Raw genomic sequence first — 22,622 nt, forward strand, 5'->3', positions numbered from 1 at the left:
CACCACATTGAGCCCTCCAGGATACCCGTGCAGTTTGTAGGGGACAGACACTAATTGAAAAAATAAATGTGCACTGGAATGTTATATTAGTCATAGGAAAGGTTTTAGATTTAAATTTTTTTTCCCTGAAAAATTGCCATCCTCCTAAAAATGTGTCATTCTAAATCAATCAATCGTATTTATTGAGTGCTTACTGTGTGCACAGCACTGTACTAAGCGCTTGGGAAGTACAAATTAGGGCCAATAGGCCTACTGGAAGTCAGCGACCATCACAAAAGGGCCGGGGGGGAATTGTGGAAAGGAGGGATTGTCACCCCTTGCCTCTTGAAAAACTGGAGTCACCCATCAGCCTCTCTGAAGACCGAAAATCATCTCTTACCTTTTCTGGTGAGATATTCGGCCACCAGTGCTGTTACATGCACATAGCACATTGCTGCCTGTAAAACAGAACACATTAGAAACGTCATTTATATAGCATGTGGTTGAAAGGAATAATACAGAGGAATGTGGAAAAATGAAGTTGCACAGGACTTCAAAATGCCAATCCTTGCTTTCAAACCCTGAAGGTCATTTCATCTTTGACTCGAAGGGGAACATGCGTGGCGGCAAGGTAACAAAGATGCTAACTAGAACTATAGAATGGAAACAGGGAGTCAAATTCTAAAGGACAGACCCATCTATTCCGAAACCACAGGCTGCTAACCATGTCCAAAGCTGCAGGCTTCAAAACCTCTGCTAAATTCCTAGTCAATCAATCCATCAGTGGTATTTATTGAGCACTTACTGTGGGCAGAGCACTGTAGTATGCAGTTGGGAGAGTACACTACAATAAAATTGGCATTCACATTCCCTGCCCACTTCAGGAAACAAGTCACACAGGGGTGGGAAAGGGAGGGAGGAATCCTTCTCTGCCAGAACTGGAAAGGAGATTCTTGAAGACGGAAAAAGAAGCAGGGAAATAATTCTGGCTCTGAGGCTATGCTGAAAATTCAGTTTCAACTCAACTGACTCATTTTTCTTGAAGTCCATAAATGTCTACAAGAATTTTGAAGGGGATTAGCTCTTGCAGACACATTCACAGGGAAGACAGCATTTTGAATCTTAATATGAACGGAACTTGAATTACAGGCAATATGGGCATGACTAGAATCTAGATTTGAAGGCCAAGCAGTACTAAATTAGGGCCCTCTGGGGCCACTGGAATGCCTGAAAAGACAGGGTTCCTCAGGGTAGCATCTCAGTGATGAGCCTCTGCTTCACTGCTGACCTGCTCAAACATGGACACTCACTGCTGCCAATCATACAAGGACGAGCCTCAAGGTAACAGAAACTCTCCTAAATGATTAGTACAGAGGTGTGGATTCTGTTGCTGTTTTTCTCTGGTTGTCCTCAAAATGTGCCTAGTGCATTAACATGGTTCCTTTTTCAAACTGTGGTATTTGTTAAGCGCGTACTATGTGCCAAGCACTTGTCTAAGTGCTGGAGTAGATACAAGGAAATCAGGTTGGACACAGTCCCTGTCCCACATGGGGCTCACAGCCTTGATCCTCATTTTACAGACGAGGTAACTGAGGTTGCCCCAACCCTACAGCACTTATGTACATATCCATAATATATTTATTTTATTACTGTCTATCTCCCCCTCTCTAGACTGAAAACTCATTGTTGGCAGGAAATGTGTCTGTTGCTGTACTCTTCCTGATGCTTAGTACAGTGCTCTGCACATAGTAAATGCTCAATAAATACGACTGATGGAATGAACCCAGTAGGTGTTCATTCATTCATTCAATCAATCGTATTTATTGAGTGCTTACTGTGTGCAGAGCACTGTACTAAACATTTGGGAAGTACAAGTTGGCAACATATAGAGACGGTCCCTACCCAAGAACGGGCTCACAGTACATATCTTTGATTGATTGAGAAAATGAGGTGTTTTCCAACTTGTGGCTAGATTTGCCCCATGCTTGCAAGGTTGAATGTGAATAGAGTTGATAATACTTCCCTCATGGGCCTGAAGGACTCTTGCATCTATCTTGTATTTACCCAGAGGACCTAAACCCGGCTCTGCCACTTGTCTACTGTGTAACCTCAGGCAAGTCATTTAACTTCCCTGTGCCTCAGTTACCTCATCTTTAAAATGGGTATTAAGACTGTGAGCCTTATGTGGGGCAAGTACTGTGTCTAACCCAATTATCTTGTACCTTGTATTTACCCAAGCACTTAGTATAGTGCCCAGCACATACAAAAACTTAAATACCCTGATCATTAATTACTCTGTTTCATTTACTATTATAATTACTCTAGACTGTGAGCTCATGGTGATCAGGGAATGTGTCTACTAACTCTGTTATACTGTACTCTCCCAAGCGCTTAGTAGAGTGTTCTGCACACAGTTAGCACTCAATACAATTGATTGAATATTATCTGTGAAGCTTGGCAGTATCATTATTAGTTGACTGCATCCATCGGATCCTTGCTTTTCTGATGCCTCATCTAGATAGCTCTGAACTGTTGGAGAATACATTTCTAAAACTGGTTACCGGTGGATTAAATCATGGGATAATAATGATGGGTTTTGTTAAGCTCTAACTAGGTGCCAAACTTTGTAGGTCAGACACAGTCTCTGTCCCACAGAGGGCTCAAAATCTGAGTGGGAAGGGAGAACAGGTGAAACAGAATCCATTTAATTACCTGTCACTAAAACCCAGAGTCTCTGGCATGAGATTACCTCAGAAAGATCCCCATTTTTGACGTGAATTCTTGCCATGCTGTCCAGCCAAGTCTTCCTGAGCTCTGGAGTGCTGGCATAGGACTTAGCCAGGCTGTACTGGAGATCCACTAGCATTTCAGGGTCATTCTCATGCTCCTTCATTTGTGCCGTGGCCATTAAGACGGTGCGGATCCGCTTCGTCAAATCCTTCACTTCAGAGGAGAAACTGGTGTGCTGAAACGACAGTGAGATGACACGTGAGTTACTTTTTTTTTCCTCTTTTTAAGTGGCATTTGTTACGCACTTATTATGTGCCAGGCACTGTACTAAGTGCTGGGGTGGATACAAGCAAATCGGGTTGGACACAGTCCCTGTCCCACAGGGGGCTCGCAGTCTGAATCCCCTCTTTACGAAGAGGTAACTGAGGCACAGAGAAGTAAGGTGACTTGCCCATAGTCACACAGCAGATAAATGGAAGAACCGGGATTGGAACCCAGGTCCTTCTGACTCACAGGCCTGTGTTTTATCCATTAAGCCACGTTGCTTTTTTCTCTGCTAGCATGCCAACGCACCAGAGCACTGACTGGAGACTAAGTGCTCCTCCACTCCCTAGTCTAGACTTCTGCTGAGGAGTGAACACACATATTACTCACCTTAATAATCCTATCACTGTTGGCGCAATTATTAATGATGGAAAGAGACTGTTGGAACCTTGTTCCTCCAATTCCTACAACATCTGCTATCAGCTGGCTTACGGATATAATAACCTGAAAGAGACACAAACATGATCTTGACAATGCACATTCTAACTTCCATTTTAAAAAGTAAGTATATGTTCAGTTGCTAAGCTGCAGGAGAACAGAGCAATGGGAATACTGGTGGACTATTTTAAGAGAAGGATATTATTTTAAGGAAACAAAATTGTTTGAAATATGCTTTCTTTTCTATAGAATCATTATAGAAGGCCACAAAGTACACAAAAACAGTACACTTGTCAAGGAAATAGTCATCACCAGAACACGCAAGAATGGAAATTAGAAAAATCATTTTTACCTGAATGATTATTGCTACTTGTACTTTTTTTACTTCACTGTAAGTTTCTAATCCTTGATATTTGGCATGGATGAAAATTTGGCCACCTCAGTCAGTGAGGTTTTTTAATAAAAAATTTCTTCCAACGATAATATGAATAATTACAATAGTAAGGATGATAATGATAGTGAGTTTGTTTTCCATATTTTTCCAAAGTGCAGTTTCATTACTTATTTCATTCTATCTCCAAAGTATCCCAATGAGGCAGAGAGAAGCAGGCACTATCATCCACAAATCTAGAGCTGGGCAAAGAGGCCCAGACAGGCAGAGTGATTTGCCCAAATCTCACGGAAGGCCAGTAGTAGAGCTGGGACTAGCCTCAGGTCCTTTGATGCTCAGATCTGTGAGAACACAACTATTTTACTCATGCCTGGAACAGGCCCTACACACAGCAGACTTAAGTTATGACCAACAGGAGGGTCAGCAGTTCCTTTGAAATTTGAGTCAAAGATAGCATGGCATGTTTCACCTCTTTTCTTCTAAGAAGCATGCTTGAGAAATTAACAATCTAACATTCCCGTCAATGTAGACACTTGTGGACGGCACCACCACCTCCTGTATCACAAGTCTACGATCTGGGCATTGTCCTAGACTCATTTCTCTCATTCAACCCAAAAATTGAATCTGTCAGCAAATCCTGTAGGTTCTACCTTTATAATATTACTAAAATCTACCTTTTCCACTCTATCCAAACTGCTACCACCTTGATCCAAACACTTGAGTACGACATCGACCTCCTTGCTGATCTTCTTGCCTCCTGTCCTGCCCCACTTGAGTCCATACTTCATTTGCTGCCTTGATCATTTTTCTAAAAAAACACTTCAGTCCACATCCCCCTTCCTTCTAGCACCTCCAGCAGTTGCCCATCCACCTCCACATCAATCAGAAACTCTTCACTATTGGCATTAAAGCACTTGACAGACCTATCACTCTTCCTACCTTCAAAGCCCTAAAAACCATCTCCTCCAAGAGGTCTTCCCTGACTAAGCCTTTATTTCCCCTTCTCCCTCTCTCTTCTGTGTCGCTTTTGCACTTGGATTTGTCCCCTTTATTCACCCCACACTCAGCTTCACAGCACTTTTCTAAATATCTGTAATTTATTTTAAGGTCTTTCTCCCACTCTCTAGGTTGTAAACCTCTTGTGGGCAGAGAACATATCGACCAAATCTGTTATATTGTACTCTTCCAAGCACTAGTATAATGCTCAGCACACAGTTAAGTGCTCAATATATATAACTGATTGATTAACTGAGAAATTAATTTTCAATCAGTTCAGCTTCAACTATCCAATAGTTAAATTCCCACATCTTTTCAGTTTTACCTTTGACAAATCTGAATTTGGACTGGTGATTTGTTAATTTACTGTTTGTAACATTCTTATTGTTATAGGTGGCTGTCTTCCCCCACTAGGGCTTCTTTTAGGGTTAATTTGATTTTGTATTCATCCCAGTGCTTAATGCAGTGCTTAGCCCATAGTAAACACTTAATGAATACTGCAAGTATTGATAATAACATTTGGTATCAGCTGAGATGATATTTTGCTAGGATAATACACTGTCAAACAAATCTGTATATATAAAAGGAGTTACAGATTACTGAATATGGAAGTCCAAATCTCCAGCTGTAAAGAAGCACTATACAAGCTACTTGAATTTGTACAGAAAAGATAAATCACACCCACCTGTAAATGTGTCCTTACAAAGGACTTCTTGCCTGTGTAGTCAAAGTTATTCCTCATTAAAAAATACAACAGCTGTGAGGCATCAGTCCGAATAGAACTCAGTTTGGAATTACAGCATTTCAGAATTTCATAGCACAATGCAGCACACATGTCAGCTCTCCCTTCATAAAATGTAGACGGAAACTGTAAGGAAGCAAACAGACCCATTCAAAATTTATCCTTAGGAAAGTCTCCCTTCAGTTTCACTTAGGAGATGAAACTATCTACAGGGCAAACATTTCCTTTATTGCTTCTATACAACTACTTACTTTAAAAATTAACGATCTTAAGGCCGAGAAGACATTTTTCAGAGCAGTTTCAGATTGGTGCTTTTGAAGAAAACAAAGGTAGACGTCAAAAACCTTTTTCATCAGTGGATTGTGTCCATGATCAGCCAGCAGCTGGTTCTTGAAACAGACATTCACAGTTTAGTTAGTAAGACTCCTCAGCCACTTTATGTAATGTTGGTCATTTGCAAGTTCATTGTCCGAAATGAAAATGTAATGAGTAAATTTACTACCTCGTTTAATGCAATCTTCTAATCCTTTATATTTTCACTTGAAAGGGAGAAATGCTTCCAAAGTACTTTTAGGAGTTTATCTTCAGCACTGCTTAGAGCACTTCTGATGTTTGCAAAAACAGACTGACTTGAACGCAACCAATACGTAGACAAAGTCAGACGATGTGGCCTTTTATTAATTGAAGACCTAAGTTATATTCATACATGGGAATTCTCATCATCGGCACTGATCTGAGTCATAGCAAATTTTCAAATACAATGTAGAAAGAAGTTAATACATGCTGATCATTGACCCAGTGATATGTCAACTGAATAAGTTCACTCAAGCAAGGCAGCTGCCTTCAGTTAGGCAGATACAGCCTTACTAAGCCGTTGAGGAAATCTGCCAGAGACCAAGAATTAACGGTTAGGTAGTCACTGGCAACAAAAGTCTATCACCCACCTCAGCTACAGGTTCTTGCAGCTGCTGTCGCCATCTTATAGCTGGTCTTATCAGCACCCTTATGAGACAACGTTAACTGAAATGCCATAATATGGAAAAGATGGTGGTAGCAATCAACCTGAGTCAGCCACTCATTCAAGTGTACCAACCTTGATTCATTCTCATGAGTCGGGTGGAAATTCTGTTGCCAAAACAACCTGAACATCAGATAGGTTGGGCTTGGAAGGCCTAATGAAAACTGCTAGACTTATCTGAGATGACTCAAAAATGGATGATAATTATAGGACTAATAATATGAAGAACTGTTGTATTTAAGTGATTGCTTTGTGCCAAACACCATAACAAGTGCTGGGGTAGATACATGATGACCAGCTCAAACACAGTCCCTATTCCAGATGGGGCTCACAGCCTGCAGGGGAGTTTAATCCCCATTTTACAGATGAAGAAACTAAGGCACGAAGAAGTCAAATGACGTGCCCCATACGGCCGGCAAGTAGATATTCATTTGTTTCTTTATCTGCAAATCATTTTGGGTCTATTTCCCCTTCAATCACTAGCATTTACCAAGCACTTACTCTGTGCAGAGCAACTGTCCTGAGCATTTGGGAGAGCTCAAGAGAGTTCGTAAACTTGAATTCTGCCCTTGGCGATCTTACAGCAAGGGAGACAGACACTAAAATATATTACATGTAGGGGGAAGCCACCACGTGTTATGACCCCGGGAGGCAGTAGGGAAAGAACTGATGTGCTTAGAGGGATGAGGGCTCAGCTGTAAAGGTGACATAGTAGAGGGGGGGAAATAAGAGTATGGAGATGAGAGATTAGTTCCCTTCTTCCCCAAGACTTTAGACCTTTGAGGGCAGGGATTATGTATGCTAATTCTCTCCCATGTGCTTAGTACCGTGCCCCACACATAGTAGGGGCCCAGTAAGTACTGCATATTATAGGAAACAATGATAATGATACGTATGGTTATATTTTTCTCTAGTGTTTTGCTGCTTTTGTTTCAGCCAATCTTCTAATCTCAAGGCCAAAGTCTAGTTAAAACAAATATGAACACAGCTAGAAATATTTTACAACACAGTTACCTATTTATAATGTGATTTTAAACTAAAACAGCATAGCAAGCCCAGTTTTATTCCCTGCCCTTTAGACTGTAAGGCCTGAGACAAAACACCTGGCCTTTGTGACTTCACATCCTCACCCACAGGTTTGGGTTCAAGGATGAAGATTTACCATTGAATGAATGAAACATATTCTGGAAGGTTTAAAGAGTTTGCAAATTTACAGTCTACCAATGCTAACTTTTCCCACACAACCCAAAGGGAAAATCTTGTTTTCAATAATTTATATTGTTAAATCTAATTTACACTTCCCTCCTCCTTTAGACTGTGACTCTCTTGTGGGTCAGGAACTAAGTCTGATCTGCTTATCTTGCAACTACCCCAGAACTTAATGTTTGTCACATAGCAAATGATTAGCAAATGTCAATTATTGTTGTTATTATTACTACTACTACCAATGGTATTAAATTTGAACAGCAAGGTAGAGTCCATTTAGCTCACTGCCAGAGTGACCGAAGAACTAGAATTGGCAATTACTTCAAGAGTGCTGCCTGTTCACCGTCTATGAATCAGGATTCACTGAGCTGGGGTAACCCCAATATCAATCCCCAAACTTTCCATTGAAAAATGTGTGCCATTCTTCTATTCCAAATATTGCTAAATTCATCTATTTGGGGGGCAAAAATAGACATATCAAGAGGCAAAATTAATAGCAACTCATTGGCACTGTTTAGAAAATCACTTGTAGCCACTTAAAGTGAAATCCACACTGTTTGTTCTAGTCACATTAAGATGAGTACAGAGAATCAAAGAAGTTAAGAGGTCATCTGGTTTATCATACTAGAAGGGGCAGAGGAAAAATGTTTCCTCTTGTACACTTCCTAATACATTGTCTAGACCTGCTTTAATTGTCTCCAGGGACTACTTTTCCTTTGATTCTGTGCATCTCACATTAACAAGGTAAGCTTAAGTATTTTGGAGAATATGGGTTAATATCTGCGGAACGGTCTCCTTAATAGAATTTATGAGTTTGATTTACCCTGAATGACTTACAGAACTCGAATACAAAAGCAGTGGCTGGAGCCCTTCAACTTGAAACAAATCTTTTTTGGCCAGGTGCTGTCGAATGAATGAATTTGAAAAGATGAAATTGGATCATTAAAGTGCCCGGAGCAAAACAAACCTTAAATGCCATGGTGAACAGAGATAAAGTGTCCAGAGCTGTAAGGCAAACTTCAGTAGCAATGTTTGCTTCAAGTAAAGACTGGTGAAGAACGTCCGCATCTGAGTGGCCGTAGCCTGGAGAAATTACAATGCACGTGTTACCACAACAACAAAAACGCCTTTTGAACATTAAGACTCACACTATGCCTAAGTACAGAGAAAGAACAGTGAACTTTTGATTATTCGGGGGCTGACTGTCCCAGCCAACCATTTTCCTTCCTCTCCTTTGGTCTATTTCATCATTCACTAACGCCCTAAAGCTCACCTGAGTAGTCTTTCCCAGTGCTCAGTACAGTGCTTTGCACACTGTAAATGCTTATTAATAAATACTATTACTACTCATTACACCTCCATCAGAGGCACAGAAAGGAGAAGTTTCAGTTAATGAATTTGGCAACTTGCTAAAAGGGCCCATAGAATGTTTGGTAGTGGAACATGCTGAAAGTTTGGGTTAAGTGGGGCTTAGGGATTTTGCTTAAAAATGTTTTTTTTTATGATGAACAATTTAGTGTTGACTGCACTGCTCTCTAGTGCTCCAAACTCGTCTTAAAAAAAGCAGAAAGGTAAGTTCTAGTAAAAGGCATATTGAGGAAACAAAAGGCTACTTGTGAGTTTAAGCTCATGATATAAATGCAATCGAAACAAGTGCACGTGATTCCCATCCAATTGTGAATAAAAACAGCATTAAGGTGAATGTATAAGTTGACTGGAAATTTGAGAAATGAAACTATGAAATGGCATATATTAGCAGAAACACACTGAGTGATGCAAAGAAAATTTTGGTGCTCTAGACTGCAAAGAAATAATTATATATTAGCACTATGATATACTACCTTCTCATTGCTTAATATTACTATATCTACTTGACTCTCACAATTTCCAAGTGAGGTGAGTAGGCAAGATATAATATGTAAAACGAAATACTAAATGGAACATGACGAAACCATGGGACAGAGAGTTTAAAGGACTTTCCCACAGTCGTCTAGTGCGTCGCTGTTGACCTGGGCACAGAATCCAGGACTCCAGCTTCCACTGATCACAAGGATTTTGCTGCCTCTCTGACATGTATTCATGATGAAATCACATGATACATTTAACACGAAGAGAATGCCATTAGGAAACAAATCTGAAATTTGAATAAATGTTCACATTCATCTGAACAGCTCAAATGAAACATTTTAATATAAAGTGCAATTTTTTAGATGACCAAAATCCCAAATATTCTTTCTTCCAATGTTCATCTGCTCCATAAAGCTCTGTTTCAAATTTGAAATTTTGTGTTTCTGTAACGCAATGTAATCACTATAGATCTGTTTTCAGTGATATATCTCACTCTGGCTTCTCCTGTGTTGTTCTAACTTCCTTTTTACTGGCTATTGCAAGAGACTTTCCACAGAAAATAAAATCCAAACTTTTTTTTTCCACTAATACTCATTGCAGTTGGCTGCAGAAGCCATAGAGTCATTTTGTATTATGAAAACGGTTCAGAAAGCATAGAGGAGAGAAATGAAAGAGGAAAAATGGAAATTAAGGATTAATGTCATAGCATGACGGATTTGACAAAAACACCCAATTTAGATAATGAAACACAGTGCCTGCCATCAGACCAACCGAACCTCACTTGTTGACACCGGGCTAAAGACCTCTTTTGGACTAGTTGTCAGTCATCAGAGGGCAGTTTCACCTGGATTAAGTGGTGATTAGTCGTAACGTCTTGTGCTGGTACTGGCTTGTTTCCTTTATTATGGAGGTTTGGAGGTGAAAATTTAGAATTCGGATCCTCAAGAAACTCTAGCTGGGGAATAAGTGGCAGTAGTACCTGCTCTCTGACTGGCATTTGACCTCCTTAGCCCTACAATGGGTGTCAGTTTATTGTTGTATTGTACTCTCCCAAGTGCTTAGTACAGTGCTCTGCACAGAGTAAGTGTTCAATAAATATGATTGAATAAATGAATGATTGACTCTTGGTGGATGCTCAGCTTGCCTCTCGTCTCCCATCTCCTCCACATCTTCCTACCAAGACCTTTCTATGTCCACTAAGCATCTAGGGCTTTAACAATCTTATTTTTGTCACTCTCCACCAAAATCACCTACCAGATCCCACCCCAAGATGATCTGGGGGGAAAATACGATATTCAAAAAGCACCCTCTGCAAAATTATCAATTTTGCTCTACATTTCTATCCAGTAAGCCCACTAGTAATTACTTACTACATATTACTCAGAGGCATGTACTTGGGGCTTGCAAACTCTGCAGTGCATAACCACCTAGATACTTACAACTGCAGGAATAACACCATCCAAAAAAAAAAGTCTATCCACTTCAATATTTGGGCTGAGGCAGTTTGCAGATGTATTTTCTACCCTCACATCAAGCTATGTCAGCTCAGAGGCCTTTCTGATGTTTCCAACATTATCCTTGCTTTCTCGTGTGATGTCAAGACCTTGACTTAGACCCAGAGCTCAAGTCATGTTGTGTTGAACCAGGTTAGTGTCTATGCAGAGGTTGTACTAACAGCCAGGCACACAGGGCGGGTGCCGTAGTTGATGTTTTTTGGTTCAAGAAGAGCCTGGTGTATTACCATACTCCTATGATTGCTGAGGCATTACAGATTTTTTTGTGGTACTTATTAAGCACTTATCATGTGCCAGCCACTGAACGAAGCGCTGGAGTAGACACAAGCTAATCAGGTTGTCCCACATGAAGCTCACAGTCTTAATCCCCATTTTTATAGATGAGGTAACTAAGGTACAGAGAAGTTAAATGACTTGCCAAAGATCATAAAGCAGACATAGCTGGAAGAGCCAGGATAAGAAGCCAGGTCCTCCTGACTCTCGGGCCTGTACTCTATCCACTAGGCCACGCTGCTTTACAGATTGATCGATTGATTGGTGGGAATTGGGGAGGCAATAGGGAATACTACTGCTCTCCCACCTACTACATGCTCTCCCCTCCTGCATGTGGGATGTGGGTCAGGAACTGTGCCCCCCGGCCTGATTCTCTTGTATCCACCCCAGCACTTAGAACATAGTAAGCACATAAAAAAATACCTTTAAAAATAATTGCAATAACTCCAGCAGCAATGGCCCTCATTTCTAAAGTCACATCAAAGATGTCAACCGTTGCCTAATTTTTGTTTCCTGTCAATGGATGGTAAGAGGAATGCCTTCGGTAACGTGAGGTTACATGACAATATGATACTGGTCAACGACCTCAACATCTACTCCATGTCCCTCATACAATGACAGCTCTACACTTAACTGGTACATATGGCCTACATTTACCTGCCATTTGGTTTGGTGGGGAGAGAGTATGAGGAAAGGTAGTGAAAGTGAATCCACGTGAAGTGATCAAATTTCACATTGCCGAAAGGGGGCCTAAATTCACCATGCAAATGAGAATGAGTCTTAAAGACCAGTGCACAGTGAGTAACTATTGTACATCTAAATGTTACCAATTTAATATCGTACACAGAAATAAGGGAAGTTATCACAAGGAAATACATATCCTTCTAAGCATCGTGAGGGGCCCAGTCATCCTTTGCCTGACTTGGGTAGACCTGGGTCTAGACTAGTGTCCTGTGACCCATTCAGATCTTTACTGTATAGGCCACCAATTTTTGATTCAGCTCAGCATTGCCTGACTCATAAAAAGACTCCTGGAATGGGAACCAGGTCCAGCCTGGGCCCCATCATGAATAAATGGGAGTCCAGGACTTACTTCTTCCTGAGGGGCTAGTACTTGGTGTGACCAGGGTTCCAATGCATGTGTGGCAATCCCACGGGCCGTAGGCACTGAGAGTCCCTACTGAATTAGTCACTATGTTGACTAATTAGTTGTAATCTATCGGTCCTAATGGTGGATGGGAGATCATCATCATCAATCGTATTTATTGAGCGCTTACTGTTTGCAGAGCACTGTACTAAGCGCTTGGGAAGTACAAGTTGGCAACTTATAGAGACAGTCCCTACCCAACAGTGGGCTCACAGTCTAAAAGTGGGCTCACAGTCTAAAAAATAATAATGATGGCATTTATTAAGCACTTACTATGTGCAAAGCACTGTTCTAAGCACTTGGGAGGTTACAAGGTGATCACGTTGTCCCACAGGGGGCTCACAGTCTTCATCCCCATTTTACAGATGAGGGAACTGAGGCACAGAGAAGTTAAGTGACTTGCCCAAAGTCACACAGCTGACAATTGGCGGAGCTGGGATTTGAACCCATGACCTCTGACTCCAAAGCCCGGGCATCCAAGCTCAATTTGAATCTGGTTTGGGCCCAAGTACCTTCAGAAAAAATCTCCCAGGATATACCTGCAACTCCAGAAAGGTTGGGCCAATAGAAGGAACTGTCCTACATTATCAAGGCTGTAGTTTTTCCTTGAGAAGCACGATGGCTACAAACATTCCCAGGGCATGCTGGCACAAGATATTTTTTTTCCAATACACACACTTATGTAAGTATATAGGTACTCTATATACAGAATACATTCATAGACATTGGGCTTATTACTTTTTATTTGCTGAACCAATGATTTTATATTTAAAATGAAGACAGGGACAAGCTTCAGCCACCCCAAAACACAGAATTAGAAAGTGGATAGCAGATTGATGAAGCTAGAAAGCAAGAGTGATCACTGACAAGAAGTCAATGATACATCTGAATGAATGAATGAATGATACTGACAAAGGTCCACAGGCTAAGCTTTTGGTGCTTTCTCATTTGCTGAAGTGTCTATGTGGAGCAGCTTTGCTCATTCTAAAAAACTCTCATGTAAAAAACTGAATTTAAGGAGCAAATCCATAAAAAAAATTGTAAATCACTGTAAGAATTTTAGATCAACTTGCATGAGACAACAAGCTGGAAAATCACTCATCTATATAAAATTATACCCTGAAAGTACTTTTAGTGCTACCTTTCCTGGGCAGATGTTATGTTGAACCTTTGAAATAGATTTCCTAAGCTCTTTGGAATCCAATCTGAATTCAGGTTGGGCAGGGATGGAAGAAGAGTGACAAACTGCACGAGGTGTGGAAACACAGGAATGACCTGCCATCAAAGCCATTCTGCAATGTTCGACCCATACACCCACCTCCATTATCTACAGACAGGCAGACTGGTTTCACTGGGGAAGACCCAATCTATTTATCAAAAGGGCCCAGGCAGAAAAACAAGTTTGACACTACCTGTTCACAAAAAAGGTGCTGGAATTCTACTGTGAAGCCGTAAGTGACAATTTGAGAAATTTTGCCACCGTTTACCGTTCTCCCTAGATGGAGTACTGAAACTGGATGCATTCTCTTGTGGAAACAGATCAGAGTACGAAAATTTAGGTGTTGGGCAGGAGAGATGAACGCTACAGAGAATGTTTTGAGGAGAGAGAGAAAGTCCTTGGAAACCAACCTCTCAGAGTTATAGCTCCAAGTACGAGACTTAAAAATAAGAGATTGTAAACACTCATCCAGAAATTCTGTCACAGACTGTGAGTTTCATGAGGGACAAGGACCGTGTTTACTTCCCACCTGTGCATTTTCTCCCAGAGCTTAACGCAGTGCTCTGCACACAGTAAGTGCTAAATAAATCCTATTACTACTACAGCTCCACATCAGGGTTCACTCAGCAGTCTTTCCCTTCCAACACAAACAGTAATGCCAGGAACACTGACATTGGAAGAACGACCTTCTGTTTGAATGGATTGGGGTTTTTGTTTATGCACAAATCCATCAGACTTCTTGTTTTCATGTTGGGCTTTAGGCCTTTGAAGCAGAGGCCTATCTCTGTTTCATAACTGCTGAACAAACTCAGGATTTTCAGCAAAAGACTGTATTCTATTTGGATTATAGGTTTCTCAAGTAAACCAACATATTACTGATACACAATGTTCGCTCTCCATATCAAGGGTAGTTTTTATTTTCTGTTTCTTAAATAAAAGGAAGCACCATATCAGGGAGGGTCTTGTGTTTTTCAAATGTTAAAAATCATACTTTGTAAAGACACAGCATTAAGTCCTATTGAAGGTAAAATGGAAATGGCATAAAACATGTATTTTAAAATTTCCAAATTCACTCTGGATCAGACTGAAGTGATAATAGCAGAATGTAGACTGACACCTAACTTTAATTCTCCTGTGGTCCGGGTATACTGTACTCTCCCAAGTGAGAACATACAGTAAGCGCTTAATAAATAAATATGATTGATTGGGAGTGGGAAAGTGGGATTTGGCTTCTTTGCCTCTCAGCCTGTGGATAACTGAATTTCTGCAGATACTTTTTTTCTTAAGTGCTTACTATGTGCCAGGCACTGTACTGAGTACTGGGATAGATACAAGCGAATCAGGTTGAACATAGTCCATGTTCCACTTATGGTTCACAGTCTTAATCCCCATTTTACAGATGAGGTAACTGAGGCACAGAGAAGTGAAGTGACTTGCCCAAGGTCACACAGCAGACACATGGTGGAGCCAGGATTAGAACCCAGGTCCTTTTGGCTCCCAGGCCTGTGCTCCTATCTATTAGGCCCTACTACTTCCACCCTACTTCTCAACTTTGCGGACACTGGAATATAAGAATGGGAATTGTGCATCTTTACTCTTAGCCTGTGTTCAGAACGAAGCAGGTATGCACATGCAAATGAAATTCCTGTCATTTGGAGCAGTGGGAAAATACTGCCATTTGAAGCACCGATCCCACTGCTAAAACAAGAAGCATAGCAAGCAATTTCTGGAGATCACGACTACCGCAACTAAACGCAACACACAAGGGTGCTGTAGAGCCATGCTTTGAAAAATAGATGGCAGCAACCACGCAGACAAACCAGTAACTTGAAAGGCAACGATTAAAGACGATATATTAGTCCTCATCATGCTGCAGGAATAAATCAGATACTTTATGACTTTCTAACTGGTGAAAACATGAGAAGCTGGAAAATGTACTTTCTGGTATGTGTGTGTGTGTGTGGGGGGGAAACAGTGGCTAGTACAGCATCCTGCAACCAACCCTTTGAGGCTCAATAACCACAAACTGATAAATGCACCCCCCGCCCCTTTGGTAGAATTTCTTTTGAAAGTTAGAAAGCCCCGTAGTTAGGAAGGCAAGAGGAACAAAAAGATTTCTGTTGACAGATGAAGCCGTCTTACAAGCTGACTTCAACCTGATTAAGTCTTACCATTGTCTACAGAAATTCCAAGCACACTTGATATCTTTCTCACACTGAAAACACAGAAAAAGTCACTTTGTTATTGGGCACTTCCCACATCCACACAAATCGATTCACGGGTTTGGCTTTCACAGAGGTTTGAAGGATTAAAACATCTTTCCAGTAGACAAAGCAGAATATGGAGACACGATCAATTACACGCCCCGGCAGGAAGACCCCAAGATGGGGTTACATTATATGACCCAGGTCTGCAGTGAGAATCTATGTGCGATACCCTCCCCTCTGTACCACAAACTCTACTTCTCCTTTGGGGAATGAAGAACATTCTGATACAGGCTGCTTCAGGCATTAGGAATACTCATTTACAATTCAAGAAAAGAACAACTGGCTGTTGGAGTAGCTTATTTTCTGAAAACCTGCCCAGCCTAGTCTGTTTAGGGCCGTAGTTGATCGTGCTCCACATTATGTAACTGCTAGATTTGTACGGCTGTACTGCAGCGCAAGAAACTGAGGTGATGAGCTCTCTCCGGCCTAGTGGCTCCGACCTGGAAAAAAAAGGAAGTTTGTGATGTGCTCTGGCATGGCCTAGGCCTAGCCTGTGTTATGGTCCCGGGTGAGATGGAGGGCTGTTACGATGGTGGATCATGGAACTTACTGTGGTTAAAAGTGAGAGAGTTATCCAGGCTGCTCAGCTGCTGCAATCTGGCATGCATCATCCCTGTTCTGTTACGGGAAACAGGCAATGTCTGAGATTTTCGATCATGAACTATGGGTCCCAACCCCTCTTGGTTCCTGCAAGATGGGTGAAATGGGATAGAAGCAAAAGTTAGACAGGTTATACGGCGCCAAGACAGGGAGCGTTAGTGAAGCAGTTATAGCATGGATGGAACCGGCCACACACTTATTAATGTAGCCGATCTATGGCTTAGTGGAGCCATAAACAAGACTAGGCATCAGCTTTCCAAAGCACCACAGCAAAACATCTGACAAAAAAATTAAAAGAAAAAAACCAACAAAAAAACAAATAAAAAACACACAGAGAAAGCCAAAGTAGATATTCTGTGTATACCTCTGTACACATATGCAAATTAGCAGTTGCTCTTTAAATATGACATTTCAGCAAGAATTTTTAGGGAGGGTCTTCTCAGTGCACAATTACAGGATTAAGCCTGACAACTGATCAATCATCACACTGGAGGACTGCTCAACGTCTTTTAGTTACGTGGTATTCTAACGGCTAAAAAACAAATGAGGAAACTGAGGCATGAAAAATCCGTGAAGCAAACATGCAATAGAGCAGGGGGTGGCAGGGGAGACAGACAGAGAACACCTGTGGCTTACCCAGGCAGAAAGGGAGAAGAGCCATACATTTTGTTAAACTTGTCAGCAATCAAATGAAGAAAACAGAAAAGTGATCTGGGTTAGCAATCAGAACAGGCTAATTTCCTACTGTGTACCACCACCAGAGCTGATGAGAAATGAAAACCAGGGCTGGAATTACAAATCTCCCTGTTCCCTCAGCCAACCACCTCTCCTCAGGGTTATTCTGTATGGTACAACAGAACATGCATTTACTCTCAGAGAACATGCAGTTGGGTGACTTCAACAGAGCCAATTTAAGAGTGGATACAGAACTTGTGTAGCTGGGCTACCGAGGATGAAAAGGGCTTGCCCACTTTCAGTTACACAAGTCAGTAATTTGAACATGCAATACAGATCGAACGACCATTAGGTAGCACCTTCCCATTCCATAAAACCCCCAACCCACTTCCATACTCCCATTTTTATTACTGGCAAAACCAAGGGCATTTGTATGCATCTGCAGAGCTACCAAGTGTTTATAAAGTCCTCAAAAGGTTTGTGCGATAATTTTAAAGTTGGGTAACAGAATGAAAAGAGCTAACTGCTTTATAAATTCTGAAAAATTCTGATTCCCTAGCCTTCTCTCAGATTTTGCAGCAATAAATACTAGATTGGAGGATCACAAATATATTATCAAGAGGTTGCTGCTTAATAGAGATGACAGCTTTTACTGACCAAATTACACAAATTGCTCTCTCTGTGCAGCCTCAAGAGAAAATAGCAAGGGGCATGAAATTAGGTGAGTAAGGTGTCAAGGACTTTATAAACACTCTATATGCATACCTAAATTCTGTTCTTCAGAAATATCAATTAAAGAACCCTAGTGTGTTTTAAATAAAATAGTTCAGGTTAGAGGGGCTTCAATTTTCCAGATAAAACACACTATTTGGAAATAAATGGTTATTATCAGAAAAAGGGCAACAAGTAGATATCACCATGCAATTTGTTTCCTTCTTCTCAACATATACACCTTTGCTAACACAGAACAGGACCCTAGCTGGTTCCTAAATCACCTTGAAAGAGAGGCATGGAAATACAAACAAATGAAATTCACACTGAAATAGGAAATTCCATTAAAATACTGTTCCCACTCTTTTGAACTATAATGCATATATTCACATATTGAAGAACACAGGAGAAAAAATATTGCTTGGTGAAAATACAATTTAAAGTCTTTTCTTACAGTCCAGATTCATATCCGTTTATTCACGAACACAAAAAGAGTGATTCTGCAGAGAGGAGAAATGCCATGGTGACACAATAATTGCCCCTAACTAAAGACATCCTCAAAACACGCAAGTGAATTCTGAACCCCACAAGAGCACATGGAACCTTAAGGGACAAAGGAAGAGTCTCTGAAGCAGGATTGCCTGGAGATGGTTTTTCAAGGCCCAGCTTTGCCTCAGAATATGCAAATATGAACCAAGCAGGCCAGTAAGTCTGATTGAGGGGCAAAAGAGGAAGAGTAGGCAGCTCTGAGAGGAGAAATAGGCAAGAGAGATTTAGAAGTCAGCAGTAAGTTGTCTGGGTCAGGGAAAGTACTTGAGTGGAGTGTTTCAGTCTAACAAAGAATCAGCCTAAATTTTCCTTTAAAGAAAGCCAGGGTGAGGTCAAAATAGTTGGCGAGGACAGGTGAAACATGATTTTATCATGGGGCTTGGCTAGAGAGGGAAAGCAGACTGAGAACGAGTGGAAGGAGGGTAGAGGGAGCAACGGGAGGGGAGAAATGGTGGGTGGGAAGGGGACAAAGCGGCAGTGGAAGGAGTGAGGGGTGTGGAGAGCATAGAGGGGAGAGCAGGAGAAAGGGAGTCAAAAAAAAAAGAGGAGAAAACACATGGAAAAAGCTAGGTAGGAAGCTAAGCACAATCTTAACAATGCGGCATTTAGCCACCTAGAAGCACCTTGCCAAGAGAGAGGCCCAGAGACAAGTCAGAAGGCAAAGGGCTGGAACTGGCTGATGCTGAAGAGCATTTCATTTTAGTGGCTGATTTTTTTTTTTTTTTGGTCTTTCCAATATGAGTTTGTGCTGTGTGAAAATATCCCAGGGCCCAGGCTCCCTTAATGAATCCAGAAGTGGGGAGGATGTGCAGAATGAGATTCAATACTGACATCAGCAAATAAAAAGATAAATGTAAACATTACACAGTACCTGGCTATATATCTCTTCCCCATGTACTGGAACTGATGCAAGCACACTCTGCAGATAATACATGGAGAAGGTATTAGGGAAAGTTTGGGAGATCATTATTTCCTAGCTTCCATCCTCTAGGCAGGTGAAAATTCATTCTAGAAATTTCCTCCTTGAACAAAACCTACCAACCTCTTCCCCATCTAAAACACTCTAGAGGGAACTTCCAAATCCAGACCTTCTCAGTGTCTTCTACCAATAATGAAGCTCTACTGACGTCCCAGAGTGGAAGAGCAGCCTGTTGGGCCCTATGTAAGCTTGCCTCTAGCCTGTAAGCTCGTCGTGGGCAGGGAACGTGCCTGTTATACTGTACTCTCCCCAGCACTTAGTACAGTGCTGTGCACACAGTAAGCTCTCAATAAGCATGACTGACTGACTGTGACTTTTTAGATATACAGAAAGATCGGTACATGTCCCCTCAGGAACCTCACAATTTGGCCTCCTGACCTTTTTTACTTCAGATGGAAATTTCTGGTTTTAAGGCACTCGGCTTTCTTCCTCTTATCTACTCTCTTCTCCCACTGTACACCAGCTCACATGCTTTATTCTTCTCGAGCTAATCAGTGGTATTTATTGAATGCCTATTGTGTGAAGAGCGCTGTGTGCAGAGTACAATACAAGAGAGTTAGTAGACATGTTCCCTACCCACAACGAACTTAAAGACTACAGGAGGAGACATTTACTCTATTTACTGTGCCCTGCTCTTGCCTCTCCTGCCTCCAACATTCCCCACTGCCTGGAATTTCTTCACCTTTTACACCCTACAGACATCATTCTCCCCTTCTTCTGAAATTTCCCACCCCAGCTCCCACAGGAGGTTGTCCCCGGTTAATTTTCATTCCCCCCAGGTCATGTCCTACCCTTCATCTCAGCAACATCTCATTGCACTTTGATACAAAGCAATTTACACATTTTACTATTGAGCACTTTGTCCTTTTATTTGTAAATTAATTTTTGTCAGTCACCCCTGTTAGATTGTAAACTCCCGGAATTGGGCATGAATTGTGTCTTCTGCCTCTTTTGGGACTCTCTCAAGTACTGCGGTGCTCTGCACACAGTAGGCACTCAATAAATACTATGGATTGATTGCTCCTGTACGCAACTACAATAGTGATTAATGAACCAACTGTGCTTTTCTAGGGTCATTGACAGTAATTTTGATACCTCTGAGTTTGTCACTCCTTTATTCTATGAATCCTTTTTCCCCAATATATCACCCTTTTCTTCTTCTTCTTCCTCCCACCTGCTCCTTTGCCCTAAGCCCCTCATTATTTTGAGAATCTGACTGCCTCCCCACCCCTAAGCCCCAGCATGCTGGTATGATGGATGAAAGTTTTAATATTTGAAAAACATGAAACAACTCACTCTGATATCGTGAAAAAATCCATAAGTTCAGATGTTGATGATTTGTGCCAGTAGGTAAACAAAGCATCTAGAAAATAAGGCATTTTTTGGTCAATTCAAGGATGTTGACATATTATCAATAAGGTACTCAAGAAAACAATTAACGGTCCTTATTATGAAACTCGCTCAACTAACACATTTATTTTAAGAGCCAGCACTTTAAACAAAAATGTTTATTTTACTGTATTTAAATGGTAGTCACAACTAAAATCAAAAGTCTACATAGCTCCTTCATGAACTATTCAGTTACAAGATAGATTACCATGTTACAAAAATAGCATTTGCCCTATTTACAAAGAACAGGCGCCTGATGAAAAATTTATTTTTTCCCTAAGTAATGGCAGCGGGGGGAGGGGGAGGAGTGATCATTCATATTTTTGGTATCTTTTGTGAGGTCTACTTTTCACACTGAGGGGATGCATAGAATAAAAATGTCAGCTTCTCTTTTGCTTCCTTCTGCACAGCCCCCTCCTGGTTCGCCTTCTTACCCCGTCCCTCCTCCCTCCCCATCCCTATGGACATAAACCAAACCTGCGGATTCTTAGATTGGATAGGCGAATGAAGGATCTCACTGTGCTGTGCAGGAGGAAACCCACATCTCTGATTTCACTTATTCATATACAATTACTATCCCTATCTTCAAAGCCTTATTGAAGGCACATTTCCTCCAAGATGCCTTCACTAAACCCCTCATTTCCTCTTCTCCGATTCCCTGCACTTGGATTAGCTCCCTTTATTCACCCTTCCCTCAGCCCCACAACACTTATGTACATATCTGTAATTTATTTATTTGTATTACTGTCTATCTACACCTCTAGACTGTAAGTGCGTTCTGAGTAGGAAACGTGTCTACCAACTGTTATACTGTTATACTATACTCTCCCAAGCACTTAGTACAGTGCTCTGCACACAGTAAGCATTCATAAATGCATCTGATTGAATAATTGCTTATTTGTTCCCTTTCTGACTTAGAAGTAAATTCCCCGTGCTTCTTTATAAGTCTGAATTTAAATGGCAGGCAACCATCCATTGCCACAAGGCAGGACCCACATTTTCTTCCACAATAGTAAACTTACATTGATTTCAACCAGGAATTTAGGTTTGTATTTCGGCATTAGTTAATCTTTTTCAAAGTCTTATCAAATACATCACAGATTAGCATCAGACAAGTTTTGCTTACCATCAGACATGCTTTTTAAAATGTAAAGGAAGCACATCAGTAGGCTTTTAATCTCTGACTGGTCAAGTTTGTCACATCGTACTACAGAACTCCCCAATGGTCCACTTTGTTGATGCTGAAAGCAAAACGGGCAAGTTATACTGTGGCTTTGGAAATCCTGTCACAATTCTACTTGCTCATACTCTTGGGAAATAACAGCTGTCATTCAAAGTGGAAGATTCTAGAAATGATTTTTCCGAAGCTATGCTTGCCCAGGCATACCCCCCCGCCCCCAAACGTTACTCCACATCAGCCTCAGTTTCTCTTTATACGTGTCCCTTAAAGGTAACTCAGAAAAAGGCACCCACACTCCAAGGTTTCCGAGTACCTAGCATTACTAATAGAAACCTAGAACATGGCAGATCTCATGCAAAGAAATGAGCGATATGCTGAAAGGAAGTGTAAGAAGGCAAGGCAGAACAAACAACTATTCTGAGAGAAATACTGATGCAGACATGGCAAATAAGAGCTCTGATGTTGCCACTGTACTGGCAGCAAGCATGGTCTACAAGCAAGTGATTA

The 22,622-nt window shown here is 41.2% G+C and overlaps 1 protein-coding gene across 17 annotated transcripts in view; it reads right to left on the reverse strand.

Moving 5' to 3' along the window:
* The window catches only part of DOCK9 (dedicator of cytokinesis 9), a 245,483-nt gene that overhangs the window by 28,317 nt on the left and 194,544 nt on the right, over nt 1-22,622 (reverse strand). For 9 of the 17 annotated variants that reach the window (XM_038759093.1, XM_038759087.1, XM_038759088.1 and 6 more), the window contains exons 35-44: nt 22,062-22,176; nt 20,843-20,909; nt 19,439-19,486; nt 16,583-16,719; nt 8,732-8,847; nt 5,792-5,929; nt 5,484-5,666; nt 3,364-3,477; nt 2,729-2,944; nt 380-437 (exon numbers count right to left, since the gene is read on the reverse strand). In XM_038759093.1, the coding sequence (XP_038615021.1) occupies nt 380-437; nt 2,729-2,944; nt 3,364-3,477; nt 5,484-5,666; nt 5,792-5,929; nt 8,732-8,847; nt 16,583-16,719; nt 19,439-19,486; nt 20,843-20,909; nt 22,062-22,176 (1,192 nt within the window). Of the gene's footprint in view, nt 1-379; nt 438-2,728; nt 2,945-3,363; nt 3,478-5,483; nt 5,667-5,791; nt 5,930-8,731; nt 8,848-15,936; nt 15,981-16,582; nt 16,720-19,438; nt 19,487-20,842; nt 20,910-22,061; nt 22,177-22,622 lie in introns of all 17 variants that reach the window. The other 8 variants (XM_038759102.1, XM_038759095.1, XM_038759103.1 and 5 more) reach the window with 2 other exon arrangements.

This window comes from Tachyglossus aculeatus, chromosome 17, assembly GCF_015852505.1.
Source record: "Tachyglossus aculeatus isolate mTacAcu1 chromosome 17, mTacAcu1.pri, whole genome shotgun sequence".
Lineage (NCBI taxonomy): Eukaryota > Metazoa > Chordata > Mammalia > Monotremata > Tachyglossidae > Tachyglossus > Tachyglossus aculeatus.